The sequence below is a fragment of the Podarcis filfolensis genome (assembly GCF_964270895.1).
Source record: "Podarcis filfolensis genome assembly, chromosome: 13".
NCBI classification, from domain to species: domain Eukaryota; kingdom Metazoa; phylum Chordata; class Lepidosauria; order Squamata; family Lacertidae; genus Podarcis; species Podarcis filfolensis.
The window spans coordinates 3,845,540-3,866,144 of record NC_139615.1 but is presented as its reverse complement, the minus strand read 5'-3'; the positions used below and the strand labels follow the sequence as shown (position 1 = coordinate 3,866,144).

Below are 20,605 nucleotides of genomic sequence, written 5' to 3'. Positions count from 1 at the left end.
CCTGTTCCTGCTGGCACCCTGTCCTGCTTTCTGCCAGAGTTCCTGACCACGTCCGACTCCCTGCCTTGGACCGTGCTTCAGCCTCGGACCGGACACGGACCACGCCGCATGGTAACCCCCCCCCCAGGGTCAGCACAAAAGTAACGTTCAGCTTATGGCAAAGAGCGAAGTTGTTTGACATTGCATTATTATTATTATTTTAGAAAACCCAGAATGAAAAGTAATGTTCAGCTTATGGCAAAGAGCGAACGATAAAGAAATAAGCAACAACAAAATAATAGAAAAATACAAACATCTGGGGTGTGTCCCCCCCCCCCCCCCGATTTAGAGTCGCATACACAAAATACCGCTCGGAGGGACGTTAAGAGGAAAAAACTGGAACAGGACCAAAGTCTATCTTTTATTAAAGTACAAAAAAGGGGGTTCCTAAAAAAAGCCATGCATGGAAAATCGAAGCATATAAAATAAACTACAAAGCAATTAATGGGAGGGGGGAGGCGGAGGGGAAAAGGAGAGGGCTTTGCTAAACTTCGGGACAATTAATTGCGGGGGGAACGACTGTTTGCTAATGCGTCAGATCATTGTAGTTTTGGGTTTTGTTTTTCTTTCTCGTTTTTCTACCTTCCATGATTATTTTATTTGGAAACACACAAACACCCTCCATTGCCAACCTGGTTTGCCTTTCCAGATGTTCTGGTGCTCAACTCAGACAGCGACGGCCAGCACAGAGCGCTGGGAACTGTAGTACAGAGCGCCCGGTGGGCGCGCCAGGTTGGGGGAAAGGCTGCGCGGTCAAGGAATGTGGAGTATAACCGGGTCTCCACAGTCTAATACTGAACTGAATTGGGGGGGATGGGAGCCCCCCTTCTAGAAACGAGAGCGCCATTTCACCGTTCCAGCTCCTTAACAAGCCCTCGCCTGGGGAAATACATGTGGGGCAGGTTGCAGCCCTCCGCCACCCGTGTTACGAACTAAGCAGCAGCTCTTTTGTAAAATAAAAATAGAAATTAAAAAAAGGAATACTGTTTGAGAAACTCAATTTTTATAAAAAAATTTAAAAAACGAAGTTTTGACAGAGCAACAGCTCTCTAGTCCTCAGTGAGGCGGTTCAGGAAAACGACAACCACTGGCAGTTATATTGTGCAATTAGGAGAATGCAGCCTGTCCCAAACCATTTGATGGCAGGAGGGGCGATAGAAAGAGGCGCCCCTCCCGCAGCAGCTATTAGGGAAACCCTGATTGGTCCAGGGAGGTTCAGCACTGCTGTGACCTGGCCCAATCAAAAGGCTGGAGAATGGCTCAACCATAAGAAGGGACTTTTGGGGGGGGGAGGAATGGGGGGGAGGGTAAAATAGGAGGGGGATAGGAGAAGCAGCACCCCAAATTCAGTTGTCGTTCACAACCAGAGCCGTCTTCTTCTGGAGCCTAGGCAAAGAAGAGATGGAAAAGGAGGTGTTAATTTAGGGTTGCCATATTTCAAAAAGCGAAAATCTGGAGTTTTTGAGCTATTTTTAAAGAAATCTGCTCAAATCTACACTCCCTGACATTTAATAATAATAATAAATTTTATTTATACCCTGCCCTCCCCAGCCAAGGCCAAATTTTTAAAGAAATCTGCCGAAATCTACACTCCCCAACATTTAATAATAATAATAAATTTTATTTATACCCCACCCTCCTCAGGGCGGCTAACAACCAGTAATAAAAACAAGTTGAATGATTACAACTTAAAAACAAGATTAAAATACAACACTGAAATGCAGCCTCATCACAGGAGGAGAAAGGAAAAAAGAAAGAGGGGGAGGGAATCAAATTTCAGCGATTTCTGCCTGCACGCCGTTTACAAGGGCCGAATAATTCGGCAACGCTAAATAATCTGAATTTATGGTGTGGTTTAGCTCTACGGATCATGGCACAAGATCGACATGACTCTAATTATGACATGAAACCCTCCGTGATGAGCTCTGGGGACTCTGGAACGAGCCAAATTGCCAGCCGTCGGCTCAAAGAAAGGCATTTCGGAATATCCTAAATGGCCTCGGTCCAGTATACCTGAAGGAGCGTCTCCACCCGCATCGTTCAGCCCAGACACTGAGGTCCAGCGCCGAGGGTCTTCTCGGTGGTGGCACCCGCCCTGTGGAACTCCCTCCCACCAGATGTCAAAGAGAACAACAACTACCAAACTTTTAGAAGACATCTGAAGGCAGCCCTGTTTAGGGAAGCTTTTAATGTTTAATAGGTGATTGTAGTGTTTTGTTGGAAGCCGCCCAGAGTGGCTGAGGAAACCCAGCGAGATGGGCGGGGTATAAATAATAAATTATTATTATTATTATAATTATTATCCTGAATATTCGCCCACCTCCCACTTAAGGATGAACACAGGCAAAATTCACTGCCGAGGACAGAAGACTCAACTCCTTATGACACCCATCCTCACAATGTTGGTGATTTGAAGATAGACATAAACACTTAGGTTCGGATAATGCAGGGTTGCCATATGTCCAGGTTTTCCAGGACAAGTCCTCTTTTGGGGGGTCGCCATGCTGACCTGGGCAGATTTTTGCATTTTACATGAAATGTCCTGGTTCGGGGGGGGATTATTTGTTTTTTTAAAAAAAAAAATTTGGGGGTAGCCCACACTCATAACAGGAGGAGCAAGCAACCATTATTGGGGGGGGGGGAAATCAGCAAGCCCTTAAGGCATGGCATAATGAGCCTCAACAACCTCAGATATGCAGATGACCCAACCTTGATGGCAGAAAGTGAGGAGGAATTAAAGAACCTTTTAATGAGGGTGAAAGAGGAGAGTGCAAAATATGGTCTGAAGCTCAACATCAAAAAAAGGAAGATCGTGGCCACTGGGCCCATCACCTCCTGGCAAATAGAAGGGGAAGAAATGGAGGCAGTGAGAGATTTTACTTTCTTGGGCTCCATGATCACTGCAGATGGTGACAGCAGCCACGAAATTAAAATATGCCTGCTTCTTGGGAGAAAAGCAATGACAAACCTAGACAGCATCTTAAAAAGCAGAGACATCACCTTGCCGACAAAGGTCCGTATAGTTAAAGCTCTGGTTTTCCCAGTATGGAAGTGAGAGCTGGACCGTAAAGAAGGCTGATCGCCAAAGAATGGATGCTTTTGAATTCTGGTGCTGGAGGAGACTCTTGAGAGTCCCATGGACTGCAAGAAGATCAAACCTCTCCATTCTGAAGGAAATCAGCCCTGAGTGCTCACTGGAAGGACAGATCCTGAAGCTGAGGCTCCAAGACTTTGGCCACCTCATGAGAAGAGAAGACTCCCTGGGAAAGACCCTGATGTTGGGAAAGATGGAGGGCCCAAGGAGAAGGGGATGACGGAGGACGAGATGGTGGGACAGTGTTCTCGAAGCTGCCAGCATGAGTTTGACCAAACTGCGGGAGGCAGTGGAAGACAGGAGGGCCTGGCGTGCTCTGGTCCAGGGGGTCACGAAGAGTCGGACACGACTAACCAACAACAAAATGAGCCTCAAGCGGCTCGAGTCAGCGAGCCATGCTGCACCCCGCTAAAGCAAGCAAGAAAGCAAGGCAAAAACCCCACACTCCAATCTGACCAGACTGGTGATGGAGCTGGCGCGATGGAGGGGAAAAAGGATGCAGTCGGGGAGGAGGACACCTGCTTGGCATGTAGAAGTCACTGCCAGTCGACGCTTGAAGATAGATGGGAGTCAGGAGAAGGGCAAGGAGGCAGCGTTTAACCACTCACACTTTGGCCGGCTCCTTGTTTTGCTTCATCAAATCTTGAAACTCGATGGCTTCTTTTATTTTCTTCAGCAGCTGGTACAGCTTCCGGTCACGAGTCTGGAAAGGGAGGAGGAAATATTGTCGCTATCAATTATTCCCATCGTATTTATTTATACCTTTGCCTTGCCCCACAGACTAGGAATCGAAGCAGCTTACAAAAATTAAAACAGCGCAGATTGAGATATGAAAAAGCTAAGCGGTGGAAGATCATTGTTCCAAAGTAATTAAGATGCAATTTTTTAAAAAAAAATCTATTAAAATGTAGATAATAAAAGCAGCATGCCCTTTCCTTAAAATCCCATTGGTTCCCTGAATGTTAGAATGATGTTGGATAGAAATTAAGTGGTTTCCAGCTGTAATGCTTTAAGAATATGGAAGAAGGGTATAATTAGGTAAAAAAAATAAAAATAACTAAAATGGTGTTGGATTGGAAATAAGTGGTATTGGCAACAAAGTTAATAAGAATATGCAAAAATGAATTGATAATGGATGAAAATACTGAGTTATAAAATGTTAAGTTATAGAGATAAGATAAATGAAAGGGGGTAAGGATTTGCTGATTTGACTATTTAAATGGGAATACAAGAAGGGGAGGTGTGAGGAAGTCAAAGAAACAAGCAAATGAGTTTTATGTTATGAAAAATAATTGTTTTTAATTTTTCTTGTTTTTTCTGCATGTTTTACTTATCTTTTTATTTTTTTATTATTATTATGTGTTTTTGTATATTTGTCTTTGTAAAATCTTAATAAATATTTCTTAAAAAAAAAAAAATCCATTGGTTCCCAAGGGCCCGTTGGAATAAAACCATCTTCACCCGCCAGAAGAAGGATGAGGGAAGCAGTCTGGCTTCTCTAAGCAGGGATGTAGTGAAGTTGGAAAATATTGGTACGTCAAACCGCTGGTTCACACTAGAGTGAGGCATCGTGGGAGAGATAAAATTGTGGCCTTCTGGGGAATGGGTGTTTGGTCTCTTTAACCGAAAAACTCCCTGTCTCTAAAAGTGCGAGTCAATTACATCTGAAGGCAGCCTTGTTTAGGGAAGCTTTTAATGTTTCATAGGTTATTGTATTTTAATATTCTGTTGGAAGCCGCCCAGAGGGGCTGGGGTATAAATAATAAAATTATTATTATTATTATTAACCAGGGAGCGGCCATCTTGCAGCTCCCTCGCAGTCCGAGGGGGGACACTTAAGCCGAACGGACGCAGTTCGGTGCAAACATTTATGCAAGGCCCGGGACGCGGCTTTCTGGCTTTTCCACCCCCCACCCCACGAAAGTCACCTGGATGGTGTAAACTCTTCCTTCAGTGCTACTGCCGACGCCACTGGGAGCCTCCACGATCCGCTTCTTGGAGCCTCCCGAATCGCTGTTCTGAGAAAAAGCTGTGGAAAGGGACAGGAGGAAGGGTTGATTAATTTTATTTATTAAATCTGCACACACACACACACACACACACACACACCCGCTTCATGCGCAGCTCTCATGGCAATGGTTTGCAACGGAAGAAACACAAAATGTGCAATAACAACAAAAACCAAAGCAACCATCTCACATGTAAAAGATGTCAATCGGCCAAAGGTCTGGTTGAAGAGGAACCAATATTAATACACTGGTACCTTGGCTCCCGGACAAACTGTCTCCCAAACACCAGAAAACCGGGAATAAGTGTTCCAGTTTGCGAATGTTTTTCGGAAGCCGAACGTCTGGTGTGTCTGTCGGCTATTGTTTCCTTTTATTATTATTATTTTATACATTTTTATTAGTTTTTTCAACGTATCATTTCCAACAATCATTTAACACAACTTCTTATACAATCTTTTAGACGTCCATTAACAACCTCTGATGATTTTTTGTTCTTTATCACTTATTCTGCGTTTCTTAATTTCTCTTACTCTTAATTATCATTAACTAATAATTCTCTTCATAATCTTTCTTATAATATTTCAAATAGTCCTCCTTACAGAACTTCTTGCAGTCCTGCAAGCGTAACCTGTTCATTACAACTGCTTTTCAAATAATTCATATATTTACTCCAGTCTTCTAAGTATCTCTGATCCCGCAGGTTTCAAATCCTTCCTGTTCATTTATCTAATTCTGCATAGGCCATTAATTTCATCTGCCATTCTTCTTTCGTCGGTAATTCTTTTTGCTTCCATTTTTGTGCCAATAATATACTTGCTGCAGTCGTTGCATATAAAAACAGCTTACAATCCTGTCTATTAATATCCTCTCCTACAATGCCAAGTAAAATGTCGGCTATTGTTTCCAGGGCCAATCGGACATTGCGCCTTGGTTTGCCAATGCTTTGGAAGTTGGACGGACTTCCAGAATGGATTGAGTTCAGGAACCAAGGTACCACTGTATATGCGCCCCCTTTTAAAAGTGCCCTCTGCCCTAAAAAAAAAAAAAAAAAAACCAACTCAAACCCAACCCAAAACAGAGGGAGAGAATTGCATTGAGAGGGGCAGGTTTGCATTTAAAAATACTTTTATTAAAAAACCAGAAGCCTTTTTATTGGGTATAGTGGGTGACGAGATACCAAGGGAGGATAAAAGACTGTTTATGTGTGCGACAACTGCGGAAAGAATTCTTCTAGCCCCAAAATGGAAACAACAAGAAATACCAAAGCAAGAAGAGTGGAAGATGAAAATGATGGACTTTGCAGAACTGGCGAATTTGACAAGAAAAATCCGAAACCAGCACGATCAAGTATTAAAAAGGACTGGAGTAAATTTATACAATATTTGAAAGATCATTGTAAGCAATTAACATCACTAGCAGGGTTGCCTGAAGACTTGTAATGAGAAATTTTCTACCTTTGTATATTCAAGTTTCGAGGCCTTTTGTAATGAGTGCAATTAGAATTGGAAAACACAATTTCAATCAATTGTTTTTAGGCCTGGTGTTAGCCGCCCTGAGCCTGTTCTTGGCTGGGGAGGGCAGGGTATAAATAAAATTTATTAAAGCAAAGATTATGGGATAATGCACACAGTGACTTGCGATCTCGATCATACGCAGTCTGTAGTCCGCAGGCAGTAGAAGTACAATATGGGTATGTCTTTTAAGTTAACACCTTACATTAAAAACCTGACAGTACCAAACTATCGAAGGCTTTTCACCAAAGCCAGACTAAACGTCTTTCCTTCTGCAGTGTTGGATGGCAGGTTGAGGGGAGTTCCCTACCAGGACAGACTTTGCTCGTGTGCTCAAGACATTGATTCCATAAAACATATTTTGTTGCATTGTGCAAAATATGAGCAAGCCAGGGCTGAACTGATATTACCCTTGCTGGTACCTTTTCCGGGAAAATCAGAGGCTATGTCAGGTTTCTATTGGAAGACCGGACAAATGCTAGAACATTAGCAGTGGCAACGTTTTTATCGGTGGTTGCAAGAACCAATGATCCCTATATTCTGAACAAAATGCTTGTTTAACCTGGAGGTAGGCTGTATGAATTGCGTATTGCTTTGTAATGATTTGTTGGGTCTCTGGACCGTAATAAAGGTTGATGATTAAAATGCAATGATATAAAGGTTAATTTTGAAAGCTGTGAGGCAGGAGGGAAGGAAGGAAGTCGATAGACTCTAGAGAGCCAGGGCAGTAAAGTAGATAATGATGATGCAAATGTATATTATTAAATGGAAAATAAATAAAAATTATATATATATGAGTAGCAGGCTTGCTTACACGCTCCTGGGCTCCCCGGCAACCATTCCTGGGACGACTCCTCTTCAGACTTGCACTTTTTGGCGTTCCCGCTGCCGGCTTCCAGTCGACTCCTCTTGGCGTTCCCGCCGCCGTCAGATTCGGGTTTATTCCTCTTGGCGTTAATTCCAGAGGGAGCCATTCTCTTGAAGTTTTCCTCCTCCGTCTTGCGGTCCCGGCCTGGGCAGGCGCAGACACGGGCCTCAAAGCAGCGTCGTCCGAGAAGCTGGCCCCTGCGGAGAAAGGGAGAAAGGACGGGGAGAGGAGACGTCAGACGAGGGGAAACTTTTTTTCCTTTTTCTTTGCAGCTCAAGGGCCGCATTCGCATCTGGAGGCGGCTTCCGAGGGCCGCACGCAGGTGGCAAAGGGACGAAGGAATGAATGGGATTTTTTTTACCTCCGTGAACTAGGCTCCCCATGCAGGCAAAGAAAGCGTCCAAGGGCCGGGGCAAATTTGCAAATGACAGCAAGGAAGCAAGGCGATGGCGTTTCCCCAAGTGGTTACAGTGGTCTCTTGGTTCTCAATTGCCTTGGTACCCAAACAACTTGGAACCCTGACACTGCAAATCCGGAAGTTAAGTGTTCCGCTTTGGGAACTTTTTTCGGAAGCCGAACGTGCTCCGTTTTGAGTGTTTAATAATAATAATTTATTTATACCCAGCCACTCTGGGCGGCTTCCAGCAAAATATTAAAATACCGTAATACACCAAACAATAATAGCTTCCCTAAACAGGGCTGCCTTCAGATGTCTTCTAAAAGTCTGGTAGTTGTTGTTCTCTTTGACATCTGGTGGGAGGGCGTTCCACAGGCTTCCATTTTGAGTGTTTACGCTGAGGTCTGTCAGTTTTTGCTACTTACAGTGGTACCTCGGGTTACATACGCTTCAGGTTACAGACTCTGCTAACCCAGAAATAGTAATTCAGGTTAAGAACTTTGCTTCAGGATGAGAACAGAAATTGTGCGGTGGCAGCAGCGGGAAGCCCCATTAGCTGAAGTGGTACCTCAGGTTAAGAACAGTTTCAGGTTAAGAACGGAGCTCCAGAATGAATTAAGTTCTTAACCCGAGGTATTTTGCATTTTTTCGGCTCTTTTTTGTGACTGTGCGGAACCCAGTCCAGCTACTGATTGATTGATTGACTGCAGCACATTGTTTATCGCTTTCATTTTATGGATCAATGGTCTCGTCAGAGAGTAAAATTCATGTTGAAATTGCTGCCTCAGGGGTTGTTTTTAAAAGTCCGGAACGGATCGCTCTGTTTTGCATGACTTTCTATGGGAAAGCACGCTTTGGTTTTGGAACGGATGAAGTTTGAGAACCAAGGTACCACTGTAGCCAGATTTGGACAGGACCCCTCCCTTCCTTGCGGTTCAACAGGATCAGTACCCACCCACCCACTGTCACAGATCTCTAGGGCCACTGGGCACCCTTCTCCCACCCCACCCCCCAACCCTGGACCCATAGTTAGAGCAAGGATCTACCGTATTTTTCGCACCATAGGACGCACTTTTTCCCTCCTAAAAAGCAAAGGGAAATGTGTGTGCGTCCTATGGGGCGAATGCAGGGGGGAGGCAGGCGGGAAAAGCCCCCAAGAGCCGCACACAAGCTCCGTGCGCTCTTGCGGGCTTTTCCACAGGAGGGAGAAGGGACTGACTGGCCGCATCAGTCCCTTCTCCCACCTCCCAGAAAAGCCAGGAGAAGCCGCGCAGCCCCTTTAAAGAGCTGGCGGCTTCTGCGGGCTCTCCAGGAGGTGGGGGAAGCTGCAGCGGATTCCCTCTTCCCCGGCTCCCTTTGAAGCAGCAAAGTGGGAGGGGAGCAGCTTACACTCGTGTAAGCAGCTCCTCTCCCACCTTCGTGCTTCAAAGCAACCACGGAGGAGGGAAAGAAGGGGACCATGGATCCTCCGCTGCTCGTGGCTGCAGCGGATTCCCTCCTCCCTGGCTCCCTTTGAAGCAGCAAAGTGGGAGGGGAGCAGCTTACACTCGTGTAAGCAGCTCCTCTCCCACTTTCCTGCTTCAAAGTGGAGGGAATCCACTGCAGTTGCGAGCAGAGGATCTATGGCTCCGCTTCCTTCCCTCAAAGCAGGGTGTGGGGGTGCAGGGGGTAAAGACGGCAGGAAATAGATGCCGGGCAGGAAGACACAACCACACTTTGACCACTGGAAAGTCCACCTCAGCCTCCCCAGATTTCCACTGAGACGGCCAGGCTAATCTCGATGGCCATAAGTCAGGCTCAGCATTATTAACTGGACTTAGATAAGCCATGGTTCCCCTTCCTACCCTCCTTTGAGGCTGGATTTAAAGCAGCAAAGCGGACAGGAGCCGCCCGCTTTGCTGCTTTAAATAGTTTAGTGCAACATTTGATTCAGAATATTTTTTTGTGTTTTTTCCTCCTCTAAAAACTAGGTGCGCCCTATGGTCAGGTGCGCCCTATGGTGCGAAAAATACGGTATATAATAACATAATAATAATTTTTTATTTATACCCCGCCCTTCCTGGTTCAAAAACCGGGCTCAGGGCGGCTAACAACCAATTTAAAACACTTAATTATAAAAGCAGAATAAAATATAGTATAAAAACATGAATAACAATAAAAATCAAAAATCAATTAGATAATCCCCAGGGCTAGCTGGCTGAGTTGGTCCTACTTGGGCCAGCGAGGAGGCCAGGGGAGAATTAGCTGTGGGGTCTCAGAGCGGGTAATCTTCATAAAAGGGGAAGGGGAGGGAAGGAAGGGGAATAAAAGATCAGGCTGGATTCAAATTAAAGGCCAGCCGGAATAGCTCTGTCTTACAGGCCCGACGGAAGGAGGTTAAATCCTGAAGGGCCCTGGTCTCATGGGATCTAGAGCCAAGCACCAAAGAAATTTTCAAGTGACCGCCAAGCTGGTCCTCAGATCTGACGAGAAATTTGGTTCTAGAGCTACGGGCTTGCTTCCAACACTGCCTGTGACCTCTCTATCTGCAAACAGGAGTTCAGAACCCCATCTCCTGGCCACAGACCCGGGGACGCTGGCCTCATCCTTCCCAGAGAACCCAGGAGACAGAGCCCCCAATGCACTCTCTAGCGCCCTCCTTTGGGGGCAAGGAGGTGCCGGGGGGAGGAGGGAGAAGAGAGGAAGAGGATGAAAAGTGTTTTACGCACAGATGGGTCTCCAGGGTGATGATGATCAAGATGGGGCGGCGGTTCATGCCCCCCTGGCAGGAGCTGTTGCACATGAAGTTGTAGAGAATCTTGCTGCTCTCCGTCCCCAGCTGAAAGGCAAAGAGGGGGCAGGAATTGGGGCACAGGGACCTGCTGATCTCCCCCCAGACTATTCAAGGGGAGCGTCTCTGCAAGGTGCAATGCAAGATCATTACTACTATAATTACAATTAATATCAGCAGGGAGAAAGTATGCAACTTTCTTTGCAAGCCGCATCGTATTAAAATTACAGCGGTACCTTGGGTTACAGACGCTTCAGGTTACAGACTCCACTAACCCAGAAATATTACCTCAGGTTAAGAACTGTGCTTCAGGATGAGAACAGAAATTGTGCTCCGGTGGCACAGCAGGAGGCCCCATTAGCTAAAGTGGTACCTCAGGTTAAGAACAGTTTCAGGTTAAGAACGGACCTCCGGAACGAATTAAGTACATAACCAGAGGTAAAGGTAAAGGGACCCCTGACCATTAGGTCCAGTCATGGCCGACGCTGGGGTTGCGGTGCTCATCTCGTTTTACTGACCAGAGCAGCGCACAGAAACGCCGTTTACCTTCCTATTTATCTACTTGCACTTTGACATGCTTTCGAACTGCTAGGTTGGCAGGAGCAGGGACCGAGCAATGGGAGCTCACCCCGTCGCGGGGATTCGAACCGCCGACCTTCTGATCGGCAAGCCCTAGGCTCTGTGGTTTAACCCACAGCGCCACCCGCGTCCCTATAACCAGAGGTACCACTGTATAATTAATATTAATTAAACGTGCATACGGTAGCCCTACACCCGAATATCTCGGGCGGTTCACAGCGTTAAAAATACAGCGGAACCTCTGCTGTCAAAAGCTTCGGAGGCAGAACAATTCGGAACCCAAACGCCAACAGACCTGGAAAACAATGCTTTTGTTTTCAAACGGCTTCTGAGGCGCGGTTCTCCATCTGTCGATGGATTTTGCCGACCGGCAACCGCGCCTCCGTTGTCGAACGTTTCGGAAGCCGAACGGCCTTCCGGAACGGATTACAGTTCGGCAACCGAGGTTTCGCTGTTAACGCAAGATAAAAACTCTCCAAACAGAGTTCGGAAACTTCAACTCGGAGCAGAACTCGGCAGCCAGGACTAGACAGCTTGACCCATTTGCACTGATCCTGGCACGACATCACTGGCTGCCGCGACACCTGAATGCAAAGGGTAGATCTCCAGTGTGATCCGGGGATCTTTCCCCGGTCCAAGCCCCCTCCCCCTCCCCCAACGCCCCAATTTCGATAACCTGGGGTGCCTCGTAGGGAATGACGACGCTGTGGCGCTTGGTGTTCTGGTCGGATAAGTACTGGGCCTGCTGGTTCCCTTCCACCCGGATCAGGTGCTCGGCGGGAGCAACACCTCCTGGAGGACACAAAACCGGATTGGGGCCAGGTCGGGGGAGAGGGAGAAAGGGGGGAGAGAGAGAAAAGCGTGGGGACGGCCGCTTTGCAAAAGGGACAAAGGATTGGGTGCGGACGGCACCTGCGGCGTCCAAAAAGGGAACGTGTGCCGTGTGATGGCTTTGACGGCGTGGCCTCTGAGCGCGCGCAGAGGGCCCACCCCACACCGGAGGCTAACCACCCCCAAACCGCCTGCTCCACATAGGTGAAGGTAAAGGGACCCCTGACCGTTAGGTCCAGTCATGACCAACTCTGGGGTTGCGGCGCTCATCTCGCTTTACTGGCCGAGGGAGCCAGCGTACAGCTTCCGGGTCACGTGGCCAGCATGACTAAGCTGCTTCTGGCAAACCAGAGCAGCGCACGGAAACGCCGTTTACCTTCCCGCCGGAGCGGTACCTATTTATCTACTTGCACTTTGACGTGCTTTCGAACTGCTAGGTTAGCAGGAGCAGGGACCGAGCAATGGGAGCTCACTCCGTCGCGGGGATTCGAACCGCCGACCTTCTGATCGGCAAGCTCTAGGCTCTGTGGTTTAGATCACAGCGCCACCCGGGTCCCTTAAATCTTTTTCTACTGCATCTGAAAACATAAAAGGTCAAGGAGCCCTGGATGGTTAAGTCCAATCAAAGGCGACTTTGGGGTTGTGGCGCTCATCTCGCTTTCAGGCTGAGGGAGCCGGCGTTTGTCTGCAGACAGCTTTCCAGGTCATGCGGCTAGCAGGACTAAACCACTTCTGGCGCAACGGGACACCGTGACGGAAACCAGAGCGCACGCCAACTCCGTTTACCTTCCTGCTTGCAACCTATTTATCTACTCACACTTTGACGTGCTTTTGAACTGCTAGGTTGGCAGGAGCTGGGACTGAGCAATGGGAGCTCACCCAGTCGCGGGGATTCGAACCGCCGACCTTCTGATCGGCAAGCCCTAGGCTCTGTGGTTTAACCCACAGCGCCACCCGCGTTCCTGGGAGTAAATCTCAAGGAGGTTTACCTGGGGGGGGGGGGTGCCAAGAGGCAAGAGGGGGCTCAGGCGAGTGCTGGGGGCATAAATCGCCGCCCAGCTTAGGAAAGGTCCTTTCGCCAGCTCAAGCTCATCCCGTTTTGTTGAATTAAACTAGTTTCAATCGGGTTCTGAGCCAATGCGCAATTCATCGCTCTCGTTCTGACATTTATGGTGTTATTCTTATCTCCCTTAGTGCGCTCTCCGAAACGCTCTTCCGAATGATGTTTTTTAATAGTGCAGGGGAACTGGTTCTCTAACTTTTCCCCATGGGTTGCACTTTCAGAATAAAAATCTGCTTGTGCTACACAAAATTTGTTTATCGCTAAGAAATACGTCGGAAAATGAAAAGAAACAACTGCTCTGTTTATAGTGACTAACGCAGCTGCTTTATAATTTGATCGTAGATAATCTAATTGCACCTTAAACCCAGGTTGCGGTAGCCAAAACTGAATGTCTAGGCACCTTTTCTTTATAGTGAAGATTATTAATATTATTATTATCATTGCTTTTATTTCTGTCCCACTTTCTTTTTGTTTTTAAGTTCCTCTTCAACCAGGCCTGTTGTTGTTGTCGTTATTTATACTTTTCAAGTTTATACATTTCTTTTATTTATTTATATTTCTGTTGCTCTTTCTGTTTCCCTTTTCCTCTTTTCTTCTTTTTTTGTAACCTTCCTTAATTTCTTTTTCCTTCAAGTGCGCAAGTATTGATTTCTACGTATTTGCAATAAAATTGAATAACATTTTTAATATATATATATATATATATATATATATATATATATATATATATATATAAAGTCTTACTGACTAGTTATTTAAATTGCGATTCGATTTAAATCAAACCCACCCTGACCACAAAGCAGGCAAAGAGGAAGGCTGCGCCGGGTTCGAATCTTTCAATTTCCCCCCTTTTCTTCTTTTTTTGTAACCTTCCTTCATTTCTTTTTCCTTTTTCAAGTGTGCAAGTTTTGATTTGTACGCATTTACAATAAAATTGGGATTATTTTAACAAATATATATATAAACCGAGTCTTACTGGCTAGTCATTTAAATCGTGATTTGATCTGGTTTAAATCAAATCCACAACCCTGACCACAAAAGCATGCGTTTGGACGGGGAGGAAATAGGAAGGGTGCGCTGGGTTCGAATCCTTTGTAGACAAGGCCTAGTCCTTGTCCCCAGAGACCACCACCCTTGCCCAAAAGAGCCAGCCCATTCCCTCTGCCGGAGCTTACCGCAGCTGCCTTCGCCAGAGCGCTCGTGGTGCGGGCATCGCTTGACCACCTCGGCGATGTGCTCAGACTTCTTGAAGATGGCTGTGGTGCGAATGACAGCCCGGGGAGGGGGCGGTGTGGCCACTTTAATGAGGACGGGGCAAGTCTTGCCCATCCGGCAGTAGAGCTTGTTGAGATCCGGTGAGTACTACACGTTGGGGCGGAGAGAAAAGAGAGGGAGGGAACATGGAACATGGAAATTACAACATGGAAATTATACAACTTATTATCATCACCTTGCCGACAAAGGTTCGACAACATGACCACTGGGGCCCCTCTGTAATTCTACGATTCCACAAATCGATTAAATTAGTTAAGAATGATTTGTAGAGTTAGTTAATTTGGAAAGCCAGAGCGTTAAAGTCGATAATGATGATGTAAATGTGTATTATTAAATGGAAAATTAAGATTGCCGGAAGAGATATCAACAACCTCAGATATGCAGATGACACAACCTTGATCGCAGAAAGTGAAGAGGAATTAAAGAACCTTTTAATGAGGGTGAAAGAGGAGAGCGCAAAATATGGTCTGAAGCTCAACATCAAAAAAAACGAAGATCGTGGCCACTGGTCCCATCACCTCCTGGCAAATAGAGGGGAAGAAATGGAGGCAGTGAGAGATTTTACTTTCTTGGGCTCCATGGTCACTGCATATGGTGACAGCAGCCACAAAATTAAAAGACGCCTGCTTCTTGGGAGAAAAGCGATGGCAAACCTAGACAGCATCTTAAAAAGCAGAGACATCACCTTGCCAACAAAGGTCCGTATAGTTAAAGCTCTGGTTTTCCCAGTATTGATGTATGGAAGTGAGAGCTGGACCATCAAGAAGGCTGATCACCGAAGAATGGATGCTTTTGAATTACGGTGCTGGAGGAGACTCTTGAGAGTCCCATGGACTGCAAGAAGATCAAACTGATCCATTCTGAAGGAAATCAGCCCTGAGTGCTCACTGGAAGGACAGATCCTGAAGCTGAGGCTCCAAGACTTTGGCCACCTCATGAAAAGAGAAGAGTCCCTGCAAAAGACCCTGATGTTGGGAAAGATGGAGGGCACAAGGAGAAGGGGATGACAGAGGACGAGATGGTGGGACAGTGTTCTCGAAGCTCCCAGCATGTGTTTGACCAAACTGCAGAAGGCAGTGGAAGACAGGAGGGCCTGGCGTGCTCTGGTCCAGGGGGTCACGAAGAGGCGGACACGACTAAATGACTAAACAACAACAACAACATCTGAAGCAACATTTTAAAAACAGCTTTAAAAGCAAGTTAAAAAGGATAACTGTGAGATGTCCAAGCAACAGGCTCCACCAGCCTCCGAGGGAACCCAGGCATCCGGCTGCCCCCCCCCAACCTCGGAGTCGAATCTATATTAATTCTGGAGCTGTAAACCCTACAATTCTCTCCTGCCCCCACGACAGCTCCCCTCTTCTCTCCCCAAATTCCCTAGATCAAATACTGGTAGATCACCAGATGTCTGCGGTAGATCACCGGCTCTCCACAAAGAAGCTCAAGAACTTTGGCTCCCCTAAAAAAAGCTCAAAAACGTCCCCCCAAAACAGGGCTTTCCTTCCTACAAAAAACAGCTCAATGACTTTGACCTGAACCCCTAAAAAACGGGGGTGGATCACTGCCAGTTTTTAACTCTGTGAGTAGATTGTGAGTTGGCCACCGCTGCCCTAGATCTTATACACTTGCAGGATAATCCAGCCCCCCCTTTCACCCTCGTAGGAATGTATTAAGCCTGGCCCACCCACAATAATTTTTAGCACCCCTCAAAAAATGTAAGAATCAATTCACACCCATCCTTTTAGTCAACCCCCCCCCAAAAAACCCCCAGCAGTCTTCTTGCTGGCCCTTTGCTTTACATTAAAATTCCTTTCCTGACACTGTTTTTTTTTGGGGGGGGGTAGTGATCTCGACCACACAGGATTCCGCCCCCCCAAAAGACACACACACACACACACACCACAATCCTATTAACATGCCCAAAGTTCAACTAACCTTTTCGGCCATCACGGCACAAGAGCGAGGGATTTAATTTCGGAGACTGAGCAACGGTGTCTGTCCGTCTCTCCCCAAATCCCTCCCAGCAACACACGAAACTCAATGAAGTGGGCAAGGAGGAGAGCAAAACATGTCCAAACTTGCCTTGCGGAGTTGTTTGGGGGGGGCGTGGAGAAAAGGGGTCTGGTCTCAAGTCCAGCCTCCTCAAATATCCGCCTTTAAAAAGCTGCGAGACTCGGGTCGCAGTCACAACATGCGATCAAAGCACCACTTCCAAAAGCCGGGAGTTTTTTCCGCCCAAAGAATTATGGGAACTGTAGTTTACTGAAGGTGCTCAGAGGCGAGAGGAGGCCCCCTCCCTAGTGTCCCGTCCCCGCTGTGGGATCTACAATTCCCAGAGCAGTTTAGTAATCAATCCCCCCCCTTTTCTGGGAATTGTAGCTCTGTGAGGGGAAGAAGGGAGCCTTAACAAACTATAACTCCCAGAACTCTTAGGTGGGAGGAAGCCGCGACAGGTTAAAAGTGGGACGGTGCTGCTTTAAATGTATAGTGAAAATGGGGCTTTAGGAATTTCTCAACAAGTCTTTGAAGTGAATTTTCTTTATTCCAGGGCCCATCTGCGCCATACATTTAAACTCTTTAAACAGTAAAAACTGAGCACCCCTGTATATATACAGTGATACCTCAAGTTACATACGCTTCAGGTTACAGACTCTGCTAAACCAGAAACAGTGCTTCAGGTTAAGCACTTTGCTTCAGGATGAGAACAGAAATCGTGCTCTGGTGGCATGGCGGCAGCGGGAGGCCCCATTAGCTAAAGTGCTGCTTCAGGTTAAGAACAGTTTCAAGTTAAGAATGAACCTCCGGAACAAATTAAGTACTTAACCCGAGGTACCACTGTGTGTGTGTGTATACCGTTTTTTTTTGCTCTATAAGACTCACTTTTTCCCTCCTAAAAAGTAAGGGGAAATGTGTGTGCGTCTTATGGAGCGAATGCAGGCTGCGCAGCTATCCCAGAAGCCAGAACAGCAAGAGGGATTGCTGCTTTCACTGCGCAGCGATCCCTCTTGCTGTTCTGGCTTCTGAGATTCAGAATATTTTTTTTCTTGTTTCCCTCCTCCAAAAACTCGGTGCGTCTTGTGGTCTGGTGCGTCTTATAGAGTGAAAAATACGGTGTGTGTATATCTATCTCAGGGAAACTGTAGTTTATAAAGGGTGCTAGGTGCTGTCTGAATATCCCTATTACAACTACTTTGGGAATTATAGTTCTGTGAGGGGAATAGGGGCTCTCTCAGCTACAGCTCCCAGAATCCTTTGGGGGGTGAAGCCATGATGGTTTGACGTGTGGCATCACAGCGCTTCAAACGCATGGCGCCAAGGCGGCCGATATCCTTCAGCTGGGTGCCCCCAAGCTCCTTTGAACTACAACTCCCACCGGTCCCTGGGCGGCAGGGCAGGAGTCAAGGATGGGCTCCATCTGCCCGAAGTGAGTTTCTAAAAAGAATGTGGCCCCTTCTGAACATTTTGGGAAGGAGAGAGCAGGCTAGGGTCTTCTGCTTGTGAAAATGAAGCGTTAATGGGTGACAGCAGGAACCCCTAGATTGGTGCCAAGATAGAAGACTTTGAAAAGCTGGTATCACTGGACCCAAGTTCAGCTATTCCTGCATTGCAAGAGAGTTCGACAACATGACCATCGGGGCCCCTCTGTAATTCTACGATTCTACAAATCAATTAAAATAGTTAAGAATTAATTGTAGAGTTAGTTAATTTTGAAAGCCAGGGCGGTAAAGTCGATAATGATATTGTAAATGTATATTATTAAATGGAAAATTAAGATTGCCGGAAGACATATCAACAACCTCAGATATGCAGATGACACAACCTTGATGGCAGAAAGTGAGGAGGAATTAAAAAACCTCTTAATGAGGGTGAAAGAGGAGAGCGCAAAATATGGTCTGAAGCTCAACATCAAAAAAACGAAGATCGTGGCCACTGGTCCCATCACCTCCTGGCAAATAGGAGGGGAAGAAATGGAGGCAGTGAGAGATTTTACTTTCTTGGGCTCCATGATCACTGCAGATGGTGACAGCAGTCACGGAATTAAAAGACGCCTGCTTCTTGGGAGAAAAGCAATGACAAACCTAGACAGCAAAGGTCCGTATAGTTAAAGCTATGGTTGTCCCAGTATTGATGTATGGAAGTGAGAGCTGGACCATCAAGAAGGCTGATTGCCGAAGAATGGATGCTTTTGAATTCTGGTGCTGGAGGAGACTCTTGAGAGTCCCATGGACTGCAAGAAGATCAAACTAATCCATTCCGAAGGAAATCAGCCCCGAGCGCTCACTGGAAGGACAGATCCTGAAGCTGAGGCTCCAAGACTTTGGCCACCTCATGAGAAGAGAAGAAGACTCCCTGGAAAAGAGCCTGATGTTGGGAAAGATGGAGGGCACAAGGAGAAGGGGACAACGGAGGACGAGGTGGTAGTTATCGAAGCTACCAGCATGAGTTTGACCAAACTGCGGGAGGCGGTGGAAGACAGAAGTGCCTGGCGTGCTCTGGTCCAGGGGGTCACGAAGAGTCGGACAAGACTAAACGACTAAAAAACAACACACACCACCCCAAACATAATAAAGAAGGAGGTGTGCATCCATTCATTCAACCAATTTATTAAAATAAAATAAAAAAGAATTAATTGCAGAGTTGGAAGGGACCTGAGGGCCATCTAGTTCAACTCCCTGCCAAAGCAGGAATCTTTTGCCCAACGTGGGGTTCAAACCCAGGGCCCTGCGACGAAGACTTTCAGGCTAGATCCATGTTAGTTTGTACGGGGTTTTTGAACGGGTGCGCCATTCATTGTGAATGTTCTGAATTGAACTGTGCTGTTATTTTGTTTGTGGGTCCTGCAAAACTGCTATTCGGAATCACGCTTTTAGGGGGCACTGGGGGTGAATTTATGGCACCAAGGGGGAGCACCCCTGTTCGAAATCCCCCCGGCACCAGGTGCAGGTCCAGTTGCGGGAGCCATGTGGGGGACTCCCTGGTCCTGAATGGGGCAACTGTGCCCCTGAAGGACCAGGTGCGCAGCCTGGGAGTCATTTTGGACTCACAGCTGTCCATGGAGGCACAGGTCAATTCTGTGTCCAGGGCGGCTGTCTACCAGCTCCATCTGGTGAGCAGGATGAGACCCTATCTGCCTGCGGACTGTCTTGCCAGTGGTGCATGCTCCAGTTCTCTCCCGCTTGGACTACTGCAATGCGCTCTACTTGGGGCTACCTTTGAAGGTGACCTGGAAACTACAACTAATCCAGAATGCGGCAGCCAGACTGGTGACTGGGAGCAGCCGCCGAGACAATATAACACCGGTCCTGAGATATCTGCATTGGCTCCCAGTACATTTCCGAGCACAATTCAAAGTGTTGGTGCTGACCTTTGAAAGCCCTAAACGGCCTCGGTCCTGTATACCTGAAGAAGTGTCTCCACCCCCATCGCTCTGCCCGGACACTGAGGTCCAGCTCCGAGGGCCTTCTGGCAGTTCCCTCCCTGCGAGATGTGAGTTACAGATAGGTAGCCGTGTTGGTCTGCCATAGTCAAAACAAAAGACCAACTATCTGAAGAAGTGTGCATGCACCTTAAAGACCAACTATCTGAAGAAGTGTGCATGCACACGAAAGCTCATACCAAAAACTAACTTAGTTGGTCTTTAAGGTGCTACTGGAAGGGGGAAAAAAAATTTTTTTTTGTTTTGTTTTGCGAGATGTGAGTTTACAGGGAACCAGGCACAGGGCCTCCTTGGTGGTGGCACCCGCCCTGTGGAACGCCCTCCCTTCAGATGTGAAGGAAATAAACAACTATCTGACTTTTAGAAGACATCTGATGGCAGCGCTCTTTAGGGAAGTTTTTAATATTTAACGCTGTACTGTTTTTAACACTTGATTGGGAGCCGCCCAGAGTGGCTGGGGAAACTCGGCCAGATGGGCGGGGTATAAATAAAATCATCATCATCATCATCATCATCTCTGGGCGCCAAGCTGGCGACCAACATCTCCCTCTGGCCTACCCCTCCAGCTTTCTTAAGCCGGTGAGCAGAATAACTTATTAATTGTATTAATATCCCACTTTATTCTTCAAGTAGTACATGTTTCACACCCCCTCAGTTAATCCCCTCAATGACGCCACGAGGGAGGCAAACAGGCTGCGACTGACTCCAAGGTCGCCCAGTGGGGATTTGAAC

The 20,605-nt window shown here is 46.9% G+C and overlaps 1 protein-coding gene and 1 long non-coding RNA gene across 3 annotated transcripts in view; both read right to left on the bottom strand.

Moving 5' to 3' along the window:
- Positions 1-387: 387 nt before the first annotated feature.
- Positions 388-20,605, bottom strand: part of TP53 (tumor protein p53) — a 36,953-nt gene continuing 16,735 nt past the window's right edge. For both annotated transcript variants that reach the window (XM_083581088.1, XM_083581089.1), the window contains exons 4-10: positions 14,337-14,523; positions 11,944-12,059; positions 10,627-10,736; positions 7,468-7,718; positions 5,062-5,162; positions 3,742-3,836; positions 388-1,425 (exon numbers count right to left, since the gene is read on the bottom strand). In XM_083581088.1, coding sequence (XP_083437214.1) covers positions 1,386-1,425; positions 3,742-3,836; positions 5,062-5,162; positions 7,468-7,718; positions 10,627-10,736; positions 11,944-12,059; positions 14,337-14,523 — 900 coding nt within the window. In that variant the 3' untranslated portion in view covers positions 388-1,385. The remainder of the gene's footprint in view (positions 1,426-3,741; positions 3,837-5,061; positions 5,163-7,467; positions 7,719-10,626; positions 10,737-11,943; positions 12,060-14,336; positions 14,524-20,605) is intronic.
- LOC310747036 lies at positions 13,716-14,323 on the bottom strand. Its single transcript, XR_014540860.1, has 2 exons — positions 14,031-14,323; positions 13,716-13,769 (listed from the first exon to the last, which is right to left on the bottom strand). It is a non-coding gene; the product is annotated as an uncharacterized lncRNA (long non-coding RNA).